We start from the raw sequence: 17,548 nt of genomic DNA on the forward strand, positions 1-17,548 counted from the left end.
AGAAAAGTAATTTGAGGGCAGTAGACTACAATGTGATGACAGATGAGACTTATTTAAGACATGATCCAAGACAATTTGTTATATGTAGCGTAAAGTAAACATTTATTTCAAAGTAAAAACGAAAAGATTTCAAAGATTTGAAGAAGACCAATCCAATTATTAGGAAATACCAATCATCTTTGGAGTGGAACACTCCCGTTTATAACAGGTGGATGTTTAGAGAGCCCCCCCCCCCCAACTGAACATGCTTACTTTCAATGCTTACTTCCAGTGTTTACTTCCAGTATATGTGCAAAGGTCCTGTTTAGATAAATGGCTTTATCATCAGAAAGGATCACAAACAACAAAAAGTGATCTAAAATCAATATAAAACCGCCTCACTTCACCTGCCAAAAGTAAGATAAAAAGAGATGAGGATGCTTGTCTCATACCTTACAACCTTCTTTGACTTAATTTGAGTATGCATTTCCCAAATACCCCAAAAATAATAAGTAAACAAACACTACTTCTGAATACATATGAATTTCATAACTAGTGAAAAGGCCAGAACACATCATAAATAAGTTAATTTCTCTGGGAGCTTTTTCCAGAGGTGTCAGGTGGTTCTTGAAGAGAACTGAAACTGCAGTAAGTATCTGAGGCTCAGTGTCTTACAGAAAAACAGTTAGCATACAACATACATCAGCTAGCAGAGAACACACTGGGTCTGTACTGAATTTTGGAAACACCAGTTTGGGTGGAGCCCTGGTAAACTAGTGTGTTCACTAGTCTTACTGCTTCCCTGGCTTATTTTATATCCGTCTTCACAACTTCCACAATCAGCCAGTTACACCCAATATAGGGGTGTTTCTGAAATTTGAATAATACAATGTAGGCAGATCGATCACTACAGTAGTACTACCAAAGATCGTGGATATTCACCATCTTTGGTAGTACCGTCTTCCAAGACGGCGGCAAGTCTTGGAAGACGAGACTGCACGTCGTCCTTTTTTAACAACCACTTTTAAATGAATTTAGTATTGCTTAGCTGTAATGGGGCTGTTGTTTTATTGTGTTTGCTAGACCGGGGTAAGACGTGATGGGGCAACTACCAACCTATCAAACATAACATTTGCTAACTAAGGTTACATTTCATCATCCTGAATAATTCACATTCAAAATAATTAAACGTACTATACTATCGATGTCTCAGCATTTACTCACCGCAGAAGTGGCTCCATTGCCGGTTGGTGCCGTTGTTCCAGTGCCGGTTGTCTTGCCATGTCCTCTAGAGAGCCTAAGTCCCTCCCCTTCCGCTGTCCCCCATGGGACCTTATTTCGGAAAAAATATGTACGGTAGTCAACGGCGAGAGACAAATAATTGTTTGATCCCGTTTAAATTGTGCCATGAATTACACATATGATGTTTTGTCAATTTGAAAGATAATTTTGCAATTATCTTGACTACCGTACATATTTGACCATGTAGAGTCGAGTTACAAACCACTTCCTGTGTTGCCAGTAGGTGGCGCTATGACTATAACTGAATATTGGCATGTAGATGTCTAGAGGCCAGGACACTTAGCAAACATGTGAAGTCATAACTTTCTCTCTCCACAAGCGTTACTTTACGTTACGTTACTTTACTGTTTTACGACAAACTGCGACTTTCTTGACTTGCAAAATTATCTTTTAAATTGACAAAACATCATATGTGTAATTCATGGCACAATTCAAACGGGATCAAACAATTATTTTTCTCTCACCGTTGACTACCGTACATATTTTTTCCGAAATAAGGTCCCATGGTGGTCCACCGGAAGGGGAGGGACTTAGGCTCTCTCTTCCTTTCGACCGTGCTCTGAATGAGCCACTGCTCTGCTTTGCCTGATTCCCAGAAACACAGCAGCACTACCACCACAGAAGAAGAGCACTGCCACCTAGCTGTAGCTGGCTTGTTTGCACTGGGCACACAGAGGAAGTAGCCACATGTGTGGATCGCTAGCTATTTGTGTGTGGATCAGGAGCTATTTGTGTTTGGATTGCGCAGGAACAGCGTGAGGACAGTCTCAAAATCAAAATTAAAGCTGCAAGCAGCGATGATCAGGCCCTCGCACTTCGCGCATGTCGGGGTGTGCCGCAGCCGCCGCATCGTTACTGGACACTGACCGATCGACGCGGCTCAGAATTTTCAGTATAGAACGTGTCATTTCCTGTGTTGGCAGTAGGTGGCGCTATGACTATAATTCCAGTTTGGCCATTAGATGTCTTCAGGCCGGGACACTTAGCAAACATTTGAAGTTTGGGGCAGATTTGACCATGTAGAGTCGAGTTACAAACCACTTCCTGTGTTGCCAGTAGGTGGCGCTATGACTATAACTGAATATTGGCATGTAGATGTCTAGAGGCCAGGACACTTAGCAAACATGTGAAGTTTGGGGCAGATTTGACCATGTACAGTCGAGTTACAAACCACTTCCTGTGTTACCAGTAGGTGGCGCTATGACTATAACTGAATATTGGCCTGTGGATGTGTTCAGGCTGGGACACTCATCAAACATGTGAAGTTTGGGGCAGATTTGACCATGTACAGTCGAGTTATATAGCACTTCCTGTTTCGTGGCGAAACATGGAAATTCGACGCCTCGCCACGCCCACGCCGTTCGAGGAAAACTCAAGCTTTTAACAATTTTTAATTGTCAAGGTGTGTTATATACGCTGAGCAAGTTTGAGGTGGATCCAATTAACCTCCTAGGAGGAGTTTGTTAAAGTATGACCCCTGTAAATGGCCAAAAACGCAGAAAAATGCCACAATCAATTCAAAATGGCTGACTTCCTGTTGGGTTTAGGTCATGGCACCTATTGATGTTTTTTGTAAGTCTGGACATGATACATGTGTCTACCAAATTTCGTACATGTAGGTGAAACGTAGAGCGATGAGTATTTTTTTGAAATTTTGTAGGGGGCGCTATTGAGCCATTTTGCCACACCCATGCGCAAGACCAAAGCAAAGCAGCAAAGTTTGGTGAGTTTTCGAGCACCTTTAGCCCCTCAAAAATGCGATTCATTCGGCCTAAGAAAAATAATAATAATTCCTTGCATTACAATAGGTCCTCGCACCGGTCGGTGCTCGGGCCCTAATAATAAAAGAGGGACGTCTGAAACTCACGTCACTGAATCTACGCTTGTCACTCGATCCACAAATGCAGATTCAACACTTTGTGAGTTGAGCCACAGGGGCGCCCCAATTCCCTGAGCTTTTGATAGAAGAGATACCAGTACACAGCATTTGCTTTACATGTGTTTAGAAAATTTAAAAGATGGCTCTCCATTTGTAAACTTTGCAGACATTGAATTAAACAGGCCTGTGTTTTGAGTTATGATAAGGTGAGTTTCCAAAAATGTCTTTTTCTTACTTGATTGTATTGTAAGTGTCCGGTCATTGATTTTTCCTCTGCAGATGTGAGAACCACCATGAGAAGCTCAGTGTTTTCTGTTGGACCTGCAAGAAGTGCATCTGCCACCAGTGTGCTCTATGGGGCGGCATGGTAACCTTTCACTTAATTTTTAGAGCACACTTTACATGTCATCAGTGGTTTCCTGTACTAAAGTGACTCCAGGACACACGCTCATAGCCTGGAAGCAGTAATAATTAATTTAATGCATTACAAAACCTTACAAAACCTTGTGAGAAAATGTCTTCATAAGGCTAACAAGAACAGAAACAGGTTGAGTTATATTTATAAGAATGACAACACACACAGGTGGACCCAAATGCAACAAGGAGCATATTTAATCATATTACCTTAATTTTCAGTTGTTGTCATTTGTGGTGGAGATGTAGTGCTGGGTGTCACCAGCGTAACAATGAAACTGTGGTCCGTGGGGGCATATGATGAGACCTAAGTGGAGCATATAGAGGATGAAGATGAGGGGACCAAGCACCGAGCTTTGGGGGACATAATGGGTGACTGGGGTTGTGGCAGATGGCGATATAGTGGAGTCTATCAGAAAGGTAGGATTTGAACCATGTGAGCGCTGAACCAGTGCCAATGCAAGACTGCAGGCGACTGAGAAGGATGGAGTGGATGATGGTGTCGAAGGCTGCATTGAGGTCGAGGAGGAGGATGTTCAGGGAGCCGGGATCAGAGGAGAGTAGGAGGTCGTTACTAACTTTGAGCAGAGCGTGTGGTGTGTTCTAAAACCTGATTGGAATATTTCATAACTGGTTGGTGTGGAGATATTGTTTGAGCTGAGCAGCAATGGCACGTTCCAGTATTTTTGAGAGAAATGGGAGGTTTGAAATGGGTCTGAAGTTGTTGGGGTTGTCAGGGTCCAGAACGGGCTTCTTTAAGAAGGTTGTTATGGTGGAAAGCTTGAAGGGAGATGGTACAGTGCCAGAGGTGAGAGAGGAGGTTACTGTGTCAGTGATTAGGGGGCTAAGCGAAAAGTGACAGGCTTTGACAAGGGTGGAGTGGATGGGATCCAGGGGGCAGGTGGAGGACTTGATGCTGATGAGTACTTTAGTGAGGTCAGATACAGTTATGGGGCAGAAGTGGGAATGGTTATAGTTTGTTGGTGGGGGAGACACAGGCTCGGGCCGGAGGTGTGGGAGAGGAGGTGCCTAGATGGTTGTGTATTGTTTTGATTTTGCAGTGAAAGATTAGAATAGAATAAACTTTATTGTCCAGCCGAAGCAGGAAAATTGTCCTTGGTCTCACCCAGGAAAATATAAACACAAACATGCCAACAAGATAAAAACATCAACAAAACATCACATTAACAGAACAAAGATCTCTCAACTGTACAGTGCATTCATACCCACGGTGTACAGCCTACACTCCCATATTTAAGTTTACTGTAGTTTGTTGACCACATTAATTGCATTTGGGATAAAAGAACCCTTGTAGATCTTTTTCTTTGGGGTATTCTATAGCGTTGCCCTGAGGGGAGCAACTCAAACTCAGGGTGGAGGGGATGTGTCTTGTCATTAATGATTGACAGGGCTTTCCTGTGTACAGCTGTGCTGTAAAGGTCATCTAATGGCTTTTGTTGGCGGCCTACTATCTTCCCTGCTGTCTAGGGCTGCAACTAACGATTATTTTCATTGTCGATTAATCTGTCGATTATTTTCTCGATTAATCGATTAGTTGTTTGGTCTATAAAATGTCAGAAAATGGTGAAAAATGTCGATCAGTGTTTCCCAAAGCCCAAGATGACGTCCTCAAATGTCTCGTTTTGTCCACAACCCAAAGATATTCAGTTTACTGTCATAGAGGAGTAAAGAAACCAGAAAATATTCACATTTAAGAAGCTGGAATCAGAGAATTTTGACTTATTTTTCTTAAAAAATTACTCAAACCGATTAATCGATTATCGATTAATAGTTGGCGATTAATTTAATAGTTGACAACTAATCGATAAATCGATTAATCGTTGCAGCTCTACTGCTGTCTTAACAATCCTGTTCAGCTTGTTTCTATTTACTAAAGTCAAGTGCCCATGCCAGATAGAGATATTAAAAACAAGGATGCTCTCTATCAGGCTGACATACACTTTTTCTAAAATGTCAAGACTGACCCCAAACCCCTTCAGTTTCCTAATTAAAAACAGTCTCTGACTAGCTTTCTTACATATAAAATCAACATTGTCTGTGAAACTCAGTTTGTCATCTATGTGTGTTCCCAGATACTTAAAACAGTTGACAGTTTCCACAGTTTGGTCACACAGTATCGGTGATGAGAGTGGATCTGCTTGGTTTGGAATGACAGGAAGTTGTAAAATTTTTCCATGGAGAAGGAGTGCGTGCTATTGTCTATATTGGTTTGAGGGGTTTGTTTATGGTGGAGAACAGTGCACTGGGGTTGGAGGCACCAGAGTGTATGATGCCGGAGTAGAAGGTAGTGCGGGCTGTGTTGAGTGCAGACTTGTAATGGTTAATGTGCTCTTTGGGCGTGTACGGTGAGTCCAGTTTTCTTGTGTAGCTGTTCCAGTTGTCTTCCTTGTTTAAGTTTCTGTAGTTCAGGAGTGTACCGGGGGCAGATGGGGGCAAGCTGGTCAAGGCAGGTAGACAATGTGTGATTGTAGACATTGTTGACAAGGTCTGTGGGGGATGGGTTTACAGGGAGAGTGAATTTGGAAATGGTATTGGATATACAGGTGGAGAGGGAGATGTGACATATGGACTTGAGATTTCTGAAAGTTAGTGTGATTGTGTTTGGGCTGAGGGGTGGGAATGTCAGTGTTAATGTTACTCCCGTGTGGAGAGTCACTTCATGATGAATTAACAGATTGATCCATTGTATAAGTGAGTGAGCAAGTTTTAAATTAAAACTCTGAATCTGCTTGTATCTTTATTGAATCTTATTGAGTGTATTTTCCCCTGCACTGTGTCCAGCATGGCGGCCACACTTTCAAGCCTCTGGTAGAGATCTACGAGCAGCATGTGACCAAGGTGAATGAGGAGGTGGCTAAGCTCCGCCGCCGCCTCATGGAGCTCATCAGCCTGGTGCAGGAAGTGGTGAGGACTGCTTCCTGGTTTACACAATGACCAGAGAAGTGACACATATGGGTCTGGTTGAGCTTTTCCACACTAAATGGGTGAAAGAGTCACAGTGCTCTAGTGTTCACCCCAATTTTAGGCTCCCATGATGTTGCCAGGTCTACATACTGCTTATTTTTTTATTTTTAGGCCATTTGTTTGTATCTGGGTAAAATATATTCTGTATGATAAAGAATTTTCAATCTGATACATTTTTAATAATAATAATAATAATAATTCAACTGGCATGAGGGTGAATAGATAATGACAGAATTGCCATTTTTGGGTGAACTACCAATACCTGTAAATTTGTTTAAACAAATTTACAGGTATTGGTAGTATGGGTGAACATGACAGGAGGTTGGCCAATGCTGACATTATCAACTAGATGGCAATAAGGTATTGATATTGCTATTGACAGCTAATGTCTCTGGTGGTTGAATACATGCAATCATTCCTTTTTTAATGGTAATTGCCAGTTAGCTGACATCTGTGTCTCTGCTGTTGGTGGATCAGGAGAGGAATGTCGAGGCGGTGAGGGGAGCAAAGGATGAGCGAGTCCGAGAGATCCGAAATGCTGTGGAAATGATGATCGCTCGCCTGGACAACCAGCTCAAGAACAAGCTCATCACCCTAATGGGTAGGCTGCCTGTCCGCATTACTATCACTGCTGACTAGGGTTTCTGCAGGTCTTGGAAACCTTCTAAAATGTCTTAAATCCTATCTAATGGAGTGTGTCCTTGTGGTGTCCTTGTGGTGCGATCTTCCAAAGTTGTCTTTGAGAGAATGAACTTCTCAAGAAAGTGAGAAAAGAGAAGCTTCTTTACAGTTTGAGATAGACTATGTTTGACGTCACACAACCAGTTAAAGCTGCAATAAGCGATTTTCTGACCACTAGATGGTGACAGAAACTGCAACACATTTCTAAATAAAGCACAGCAAAACTACTGGACTATGGAGGGCCCTAAGGACAAATCATGCATAAAGGCTGATAGCTGAGCTAAATGTACCTACAGAGAAGTGAATAGGAGCGTGTGAGGGCCACTTTTAAACAGCGAGGGAGGTGCCAAGCTAGTTTTGAAAAAATTAAAAGCTACTGAATGGGCCGGGAGGAGCTTTGAGTCGGTCCGGATTTTGACAACAAGCTTTAGAAAAGAGGTGAAAACAACAACACAGCTGACGTGCATGTTTGGATATTGGTTTCACTATGTCTCAAGGAAATCTCTACATAGCACACGTTAGTTTCAGGATTGGTTATAGGGTCTGAAATCGCTTATTGCAGGTAGCAAAATATTAATCTTTACTGAATAGATGCATGCCCTTAGTACACACATACACAGCCTGCATACCAATCCGTGCCTACACTCAAACCTACATCAGGAGTCACAATCAATACAAGTACATTTAAAATAGAAATGGTGTTCCTCCACTAGGCCAGAAGACGTCCCTGACCCAGGAGACAGAGCTGCTGGAGTCTCTTCTGCAGGAGGTGGAGCATCAGGTTGGTAGTTCATCTAAGTGCATCTAGTTCAGCTAACTCCATATGACCCATACTCTCCATTCACTTGGTTGTCTAAATTTCCAACACACACAAACCAGGAATGTAGTGGAGGATAAACCTGCCTAAACTGAGTTTACTCACCTCAGGTAGTGTCAAACTAATGTAAGTTTTATCGTGATAGGGCCTTTCAGTGTGAGGCACCACAGGTGAATAGGGAAAAAAAAAGTATCCTATTATCAGAATGAAATGTTGGATGTTGAACATGGACTCAAATACAAACTTTTTGTATTATTACTTTTATATATTTTGCTGTTATCACATTCAAATTAGCTAATATTTCATAACAATGTGTGCATATCAGAACAGTTTCATTCTGATGAATAACTAAATAATTATTAGTTATATTAGTTACAGTCATTTACAGAGGGAAAACCCCAAAGTAGTTCTAGAAGCAAAATATATTATCTCAAATTTGAACAATTCAGCCAAAATTGCTGTTTTTTACCTGTGGTGCCTGACCTTTAGGGGAAAAAAACATATATTAATGGTTTTCAGAAATATATAATTCGATTTTTGTTTTTATTGGTGGTTGTTTGCCTTATGATGATCACTGATTGGAGCTCATGGTTTATCAACCATTTTATTTACCACTACATCAAAGACAACTATGGAGAAATGGATCCTGGTGAAATAATTTTTATTCTTGTATTAACTAGTATTGTGTGTATGCAGTTATTTCTAAACTTATCAAACTTTCAACATAATGCATAGAGGTGTGTGCATGTGAGGCCAGCTGTCTTGCATTTGTAATGGCTATATTCATATTGTAAGTGTAGCAGTAGTTTAGTGGATATGGTGTCTGCTTCTAATGCCAGATTCACTGCTCTGACCCAGAAAGTATACCCTTATCCCCAAAACATCTCACATTCACATTAATCATCTTCAATAATTAATGGAGTAGCTCTATATTTTACATCTTGATGACATCACAGTTGTGACTCATAGTTCTGGTTATTCATGTTCACAAATATAGATTGGACTGTGTTAGCTCATAGGAATAAAAATAATAATACTGTGTGGTATTACTTTTCAAAATTTTTAATTTATTTGCATTTATTGTTGAATATGTGTATGCTATGATATGGAGAATTACTAACAAGGTGAAGAAGTATATTGTAATTTCATTGTGACTTTAAATCATTACTACAAGGGCTTCAACCGTATAATCGCTACTAGCTGCTATATTTACATTTTTTTAATTTTTAGCACCAAGCCACATCGTCAGTATCCAGCCTCAGTTCCCCTCTCTGTAAAATCTTGGATGAGTCACACGTTTGCTTATATTACATGGTCAGAGCTCACATTCCAACTTACAATATGGACCAGCTGGCAGGTCTTATCTGCAAGAAATAATTTAAATATGGACAATTTGGAATGATTGTTTCAAGGCTGTAGACCAGAAACAACCTTTCCTTGGCTGCTTGTTGGAAGCCACAACATGGTGACTGTGTGTGTTGAACAGCTTCACTCCTGCAGTAAGAGTGAGCTGATCTCCAAGAGCCCAGAGATCCTGCTCATGTTTCAGCAGGTCCATCGGAAACCCATGCAGTCCTTCGTCACCACGCCAGTCCCTCCAGACTTCACCAGGTAATCTACACAATTCTGGGGAAGCTAGTTTTAAAGTGTAATTTTCCAAGCTACCAGTTACTTCACATTGGAAGAAACTGAACTATAGGAAAGCTTCCCTCAAGACAAATATAGTTGACCACTACTAATGGTTAACTACAGTTACTTACAGGTATGTCTGCAGTCACATGACTGCAAACATACCACTGATGTTAACAAAAATGGTATTTTATTTTAAATAAAGTTAAGGAGTGTTGATTGTGTAATTTCCAAACTTTGACAGCTACTGTACCTGCCAAACCAAATAACCCTATCTGGCTTCATCAACATTTCTGTTGGATGTCATGTCCATCACTCAGTCTGGACCTAAACACAAACCAAACTATTTGACTTCACAGAAAAAAGTGGAAGGAATTTGAACTATTTGTTGTATGTAAACTTAAAATAAAGAAATAAAAGGGTCTTTGTAACATCTGATGGGTACAATCTTGACAATTGAAGGAGTAAATAAAAACAAACAGAAGGATTAAATGTAGTTGCATGCTGCAATTGACGGGGTCCAGGCAAATAGTGCCGTGTTTAGACTTTCAATGTTAGATTTCCTTAACCCCTTGGACCAAGACACAGCACACAATTTCAACTTCATAAAGAATACCATTTGGGAGTTATGAGCATTTGATAACTGTAGCGCTACTTTAGAAATGTCACAAAATTAGGTGTGCTGAGGTGGAATGATGAAGCGACCATATAGGTCAGCTTTTGTGAAGATTGCACTTTATTTTCACAAGTTATGGCTCATTTTGTGAAATAGGTGCCACACCCAAAAAATGTATCCACCTATGGCAGCCAAACAATTTGGAGTACCAGTATTACAAATTTGAACACTATCAGGCAAACAGTTTGAGTTATTGGCATTTTTCTGCTGTGGTGCGCCCTATGGGCCAAATTATCCAACATTTTGCAAGCCAGATCATAGTCACCTGTTGATGAGGTGGGTCAAGTTTCATGACTCTCAGACTTTGCGTTCACAAGTTATTGTTCATTTTGCCACCTAGGTGCCACGCCCCAAAATTTATTGGCCTATGGCAGCCAAATGATTTGGTGTAACAAATTGTAGATAGGTGAAAAAATGTAGGAGACAAGAGTTTGACAAAGCAGATTCTGCCAATATATAAAAAACAAGTCTCACTTTTTTTTTTGTCTATTTACAATTATTGGCAAAAGTATTATTTTCTTAATTCTATTGGCATAAGTTTCCTCTGACTGGATTTCAGTGGAGAGAGAAAACACTATTCTCCAATCCCCTCTCGCGGAGCACAGGGATAACAGATAGCAGATAATCGATGATTTTGGGGCTTATATCATGGCCAGGAAGCTAGACAACCCAAGGTAGTACCAAAGTTCAACATCACTTAAACCCAAACATATTGTTTTCCCTAACCCATTATGGACCCCTCCTCTCCTAACCCTGTCAGAACAACATGAAAATCTGTTTTTCCCACTGCGCAGTCAAGGGCATTCAGAGGCATATTCAGGTCAGCCAGGGAGGCGGGCAGTCAGTCAGTCATCAACGCTTCATGAGATGGCCTCTAGAAGGCATCTTTGGCTGTGAGATGCAGTGTTTCCCATACATAACTCATCTGTGGCACACCACCACAATATCGGCACGGCCGCCACAAAATAAAAAGTTGGTCAATCTATAGAAATGGATCTGAACCGATCTCTAATGCTGCACCTTATTTGACTTTTGTCAAATAGGCGTTTTGTTTGGCCTAGACTATTTGTTTTAGTTTAGTTGTTTGTAGCATCTCCTACTTTTGTAATGTTATATAGGTTGACATGCGATGAATGAGAAATAAATGCGCTTAGTTTTTCTAATTGGTTCTCAGTGATTGAGTCGACACGGTTCTCATTCATTGAAAGACACTCTGCTGTCCACTTTCATGAGTGTAGGCTGCCCTCTAGCGGTACTGGGTAGACATTACATCATTCACAACTCTCCTAAGTGTATACATAGAGTGAATGAGAATCATGTGGAGCCAACCCACTCTTTTGATTCTTGTTCATCGTTCACTGGAAGTCTTCCCTCTCTCACCCACACATAATGGCCAGTTGAATCAAATGAATGAAAGAATCAGTTGAACTAATCTTTTCACTGACTGACTCATAAAGAACCGAATCTCATAAAAGAGCTGAACTTTGTATCGCTACTTCTGCTGCCCTACTGGTAGGTAACATTATTACCTTGTGGTATTTAAGTAACGGTAGTGGAATTAGGTAATTTAACCAATAACCGTGTTGAATTTAATTGAATTGTACACACGTGCCGTGGGCCTTTACAGTACCTGTGCTTGATGGTTTTGTTTTATTAATATGTTTTTGTGACTCTGAGTGTTCAGTTGTGTTTAAAATGTTTTGGGTACATATTTCACTATGGATGACTCATAATGCAGAGGAGATATTTTTACCCTAACAGTGACCAATATCCACAGCTATAGAGAATCTGTGTTATGTATTCACCCTTCCTCTGTCAATTTTCAGTGAGCTGGTTCCTGCCTATGACTCCAGCACTTTTGTTCTGGCCAACTTCAGGTAAATCAGCGTACTGCACCATTGCACTATTTATTTCTCTATTTCTCTATAAAAGTAGTCCAATAACAAGAACAACAAAAACAATGACACATTTCTGTGCTGAATGAATGAATAGTAAACATACAGCATTATTTATCTATAAACCTAGTGCAATAAGGAGAACTATGGAGCCCCCCAGGGGTCACCTGTTAAAAAAAAAAAAGATGTGCACGCTTTACTTACGATTTACTCAAAGAGGGACTTTGATCACATTACGCACCGCTTGGCATACATATAGTGAGCTATTAGCCATTAGGCCTATATGTGAACCATAACCATTGATTGATCACACCAGTAGGTCTAATTTATGATCCGATGTGCGTTTTGGTGACAATATGAAACCTATTGACACTGTGGTGTCCCTCTGTCCCGCTTTGTTTCCATATTTCAGCTGTGTTACACCACAGAATCGGTGCTACATGGTGATAGAAAGTAGCTCGCTGTTCATTGGATGAAAAAAAAATTTACTTGTATTCTATTGGTAATTGTAAAATATTGCTTTGCTTCGCTGAACATAATTGGATAAAACGCATCAAAAACAAAAACCCACGTGGAGTCAAATTTTTTTTTGTTTGTGAATCTAAAATGTCCTCATTCCATGTGCTTGATGTTTGCAACAATGTGTGTCTCATCCTGGCAGACCGACTTGAATTTACCTCTTGATGATGTACTGTAAAAATATAGTGGATGTTCTTATTTAAAGACCCCATGAAATGGCATCTTTACTTTCTTGATTTGATGCATTTTCTGTTGAAACAGGGTGTTGGGGCGGGACATAATGGGATCATTCAAAAGTTCCACCTAGATTGAGTCCATTTCAGGGGATGTTTACATGTTGATGTAACACATGGCTAAAGTTGAGACATGTTCAGCTAGGCACCCCAAAACACAACATGCCCAAAAAGAGAGGTGCATAGTTTGGAGGAGATATGTAGCTGTCATGAGCAAACCATTGAAAATAACTTGGAAAGAGGTTCAAAAAACCATGCTGTGTGATCACGGCCTAATATTGGAACAGTTGCCAAGAAGTTTCCACAGGGTTTTTGATGTGTGTGTGTTTGTTGTGTGTGTTTGTAGCACCCTGAGGCAGCGGGCTGACCCAGTGTATAGCCCTCCCCTACAAATATCTGGACTCTGCTGGAGACTCAAAGTCTACCCAGTGAGTAATGAACAGTTTCCTGTGCTGTCTTCCCATTATAGCCCTGATACACTATTCAGAATGAGCTTTGGGTACTTGAGTACTTGATGGTGCTTTGCTTTTCATCTTTTTATAAATATACTGAACAAAAATATAAATGCAACACTTTTGGTTTTGCTCCCATTTTTCATGAGTTGAAATAAAAGATCTAAGACCTTTTCTATGCACACAAAAGGCTTATTTCTCTCAAATTTTGTTCACAAATTTGTTTAAATCCGTGTTAGTGAGCACTTCTCCTTTGCCAAGATAATCCATCCACCTGACAGGTGTGGCATATCAAGATGCTGATTAAACAGCATGATTATTGCACAGGTGTGCCTTGGGCTGGTCACAATAAAAGGCCACTCTAAAATGTGCAGTTTTTATCACACAACACAATGCCACAGATGTCGCAAGTTTTGAGGGAGCGTGCAATTGGCATGCCGACTGCAGGAATGTCCACCAGAGCTCATGTTGCAGCATGATAATGCACGGCCCCATGTTGCAAGGATCTGTACACAATTCCTGGAAGCTGAAAACATTCCAGTTCTTGCACAGCCTGCATACTCACCAGACACGTCACCCATTGAGCATGTTTGGGACGCTCTGGATCGGCGTGTACGACAGCGTGTTCCGATTCCTGCCAATATCCAGCAACTTCGCACAGCCATTGAAGAGGAGTGGACCAACATTCCACAGGCCACAATCAACAACCTGATCAACTCTATGCGAAGGAGATGTGTCGCACTGCATGAGGCAAATGGTGGTCACACCAGATACTGACTGGTTTTCAAAAAATGCATATCTGTAGCCCTAGTCATGTGAGATCCATAGTTCAGTGCCTAATAAATGTATTTTTTCAAGATAAAACTGCACATTTTAGAGTGGCCTTTTATTGTGACCAGCCCAAGGCACACCTGTGCAATAATCATGCTGTTTAATCAGCATCTTGATATGCCACACCTGTCAGGTGGATGGATTATCTTGGCAAAGGAGAAGTGCTCACTAACACGGATTTAAACAAATTTGTGAACAGAATTTGAGAGAAATAAGCCTTTTGTGTACATAGAAAAAGTCTTAGATCTTTTATTTCAACTCATGAAAAATGGGAACAAAACCAAAAGTGTTGCGTTTATATTTTTGTTCAGTGTACATTTACTCTAGCTGTTTGCCTGGCAATTACTTGTCAACACCTCCCTGGAGTTCCTCCTAGTTGACTTTCTATATTTTGCTGGACTGATCAACTAGTCATCGCTAAGTTTAATTTTGTAGTCCGCCACCTTTTTCATAATTCACAAATCTTGCATAGTTTTTCTTTCTCAGCAAGTTCTTCTGGTACTGATACTACTGCTGTTATTTTACACATCCCGTTAATGCTGGAGTCCAGAAAAGGCCTTCCTGAATAAAAATGTTTTGAGGCCTGTTTTGAAGGAGTCCAGAATCTGTGGTGCACTCAGGTGGTCTACACATGTGTATATATACTGTATGTGTGTTGATATATCTTCATTTTTACATTGATTATATGTTTTCTCAGGATGGCAACGGTGTGGTCCGCGGAAACTACCTGTCTGTGTTCTTGGAACTGTCTGCTGGACTCCCTGAAACATCAAAGTACGCCCTCACAAATGTCTCCTTTGTCTACACACCTCACCTTTCTATTCAAACTTCTCCATTCTCTTCAAACCTCTCATTAAGTTAAAAAATTAAAGTTGCTATGAAAATCTAAATAGGAATGATCAATCATCTGCTCATGATGACTATGCATAATTGAAACCAAAAGCAATATGGAAAAGAAACCTTTTTTTACCACCATATTATATTATACCACCATATAGTCCATGGAAATACAGAAACCCAGTGAATGCTTTCAGTTCCTCCACAGACAAATTCCAGATTTCATGTCTGGGAACTCTGTGCACCTCATCACACTATTGTTCTAAAAGTGAGTGAGTAATAGGCCCTTTTCACATCGTCATGGTAACAGCTAAACCCGTGCATACAACTTCCTGTGGCAAGTTTCTTTTTGCGACTTATTGACAAACCAATCCAACAAAAACAACAAAACTGTAATGGTTACTAGCAATAAATGCATAATGTAACAAATTAAAAATTTTGGGCAGGTTGTGGAGTGATTTAGTGAAGGCCATAATGCACCGGTTCCTCAATGCAGAAGCATTGAGAAACAGAACATGAAAAGGGTCTATCATATTTGTGGAATTAATTTCCATGGAGTTTTGATGGCACTCATTTGATCAATGGAAAAAATCCACTGGAGAGGAGGGAAAGCTGTTGAGACCTGGGTACCAAATGCCCTTTAGTCCATTGTTCTGGCATACATAGTAGAGGTATTTTGTGGGAAGAAAATGCAAAAACTCTCTGTATTTACTTTCCATGTTTTTAGAATTCTCAAGGCCAAATATTTGGAATAAAGTCGTAGAAGGATGACACCACAGAATTTCCAGTATTTGAGAAATTTAAATGTAATATTTCAACGTCCACTAAAGTCAGGCCATGGCCTTTTCCAGTGTTAATAGAAAAATACACCAAGGTGTCAGACGCTATGTGTTTTAAATGGTTTTAAATCACGCGTAGGAAGGGGAAAAAATAGACTTGAGGTATATAGAACAGGCTTAATACAATATGACAAACATGTTTAGTTTAGTTGATTTGCGCAAAGTTAAAACAAATGCTGAATGCAGTACACAGACCACAGCAGGTTTATGTTATGCTTGAGCTCCACTACCAACGTCATGTCATGTTGCCATCAGTGTTTCACCAATCTGATGTTCTCCCTGCTCCACAGGGCACGTGACGTTGTTTTGACTTTTGATGGCAGGAAGAACATACACCAGCAAACAACCAATATCAACTTTATTTCTCTTTATTTCAATGAGGGAGAACACGTGCATCATTGCGTGCCATCGAGAATTGAACCTTGGTGATTTTTAGCTCCAACACAAGCAATGGACCATCTTTCCGTGCTTTTTAAGGAATCATTCCTTTGATGGCTGATGTCCAATGGCCAATGTCCAGTGTAGTGGAGCAGGGCCGTTAGGCTGCTTATTTTTGTTAATGTGGCTCTTGGTGTATATTGTTGGTTTTTGATTTGGTACTGTTGTTCGGGATGTTGTGGTTGGTATTGAACTTGAGGTCTGAGATACAAACAGATTTTTTGAAAGTAGGCCATTCTGTGGTATTATGAGTTATGAGAGAAGGACTAAGGCCAAAACCACGAGTGAATTTTGAAGCCAATAAGGAAGTGGCGGCAAGCGGCAATTCTTCTCACATCCGCTAGATGCTGGCTCCAAAAAGACAATGGGACCACAACCCAACTTCTCACTCAAAATATAAAGTCAAGAGGTTATGGTCTCAGTCAGTAGCTAATTTCACTTCTTCTAATGTGTGTCCATATGATGATTTTCAAAATAATTGCGTCATTAACGGTATATAACGGTTATAAAACGGGGTTGTTTTCCTAGTGATCGACAGGTCGCAGATTACCGGCCAATAGCAGGCGGCACTGGAGCTCTGTGGACAACCCCCAGCTTCACTCTGGCTGCACTGGCTCCAAAAAATGTCAACATTGCAGCGATCGTAAACCCAATCTTTTGGCTTCAAAACAGCCCTTCGGAAACCTATGAGTGACGTCACACTCACTACGTCCGTCTTTTTTTACAGTCTATGTTTAGAATGTAAGAATTGTGAAGATGTTGAAGAAAGGGGCTATTGTAATGTGTTGTGATTGGAACTTATTGAATGAGCTTTTATGAATTACTGTTGCATGTATATTTTGAATGTTTGGCATGGTGTATTTTGAGGGTAGTGTTTATTTTTAATTGGTTGGAATTGTGGGATATAATTTGATGAGTCAGTGTTATTATGTAACACGTGGCCACTGGCACTGATAGGCATTTAGCACCATCATTAAGCCACCTGAAAAGGATGCAATTCAGATGGCCAAGTGTGGGTATTCAATTTAGGAGTGAGTCTAACCAAGGGAAGCTAACACATCATTCTAACTGCGGTATAGGCACCTTTTCTAAACACACTTAATCTCCTACCTGGAGAGCTGGGCTCAACTGATCTATCCAGG

At 40.5% G+C, this 17,548-nt stretch overlaps 1 protein-coding gene across 1 annotated transcript in view; it reads left to right on the forward strand.

The window, feature by feature from the left end:
- Window positions 1-17,548, forward strand: part of trim37 (tripartite motif containing 37) — a 93,672-nt gene that overhangs the window by 25,568 nt on the left and 50,556 nt on the right. Inside the window, exons 6-13 of the mRNA XM_071909984.1 lie at window positions 3,440-3,527; window positions 6,377-6,499; window positions 7,037-7,160; window positions 7,954-8,021; window positions 9,544-9,668; window positions 12,189-12,239; window positions 13,356-13,437; window positions 14,990-15,066. Of these exons, the coding sequence (XP_071766085.1) occupies window positions 3,440-3,527; window positions 6,377-6,499; window positions 7,037-7,160; window positions 7,954-8,021; window positions 9,544-9,668; window positions 12,189-12,239; window positions 13,356-13,437; window positions 14,990-15,066 (738 nt within the window). The remainder of the gene's footprint in view (window positions 1-3,439; window positions 3,528-6,376; window positions 6,500-7,036; window positions 7,161-7,953; window positions 8,022-9,543; window positions 9,669-12,188; window positions 12,240-13,355; window positions 13,438-14,989; window positions 15,067-17,548) is intronic.

This window comes from Centroberyx gerrardi, chromosome 11 (genome assembly GCF_048128805.1).
Source record: "Centroberyx gerrardi isolate f3 chromosome 11, fCenGer3.hap1.cur.20231027, whole genome shotgun sequence".
NCBI lineage: Eukaryota > Metazoa > Chordata > Actinopteri > Beryciformes > Berycidae > Centroberyx > Centroberyx gerrardi.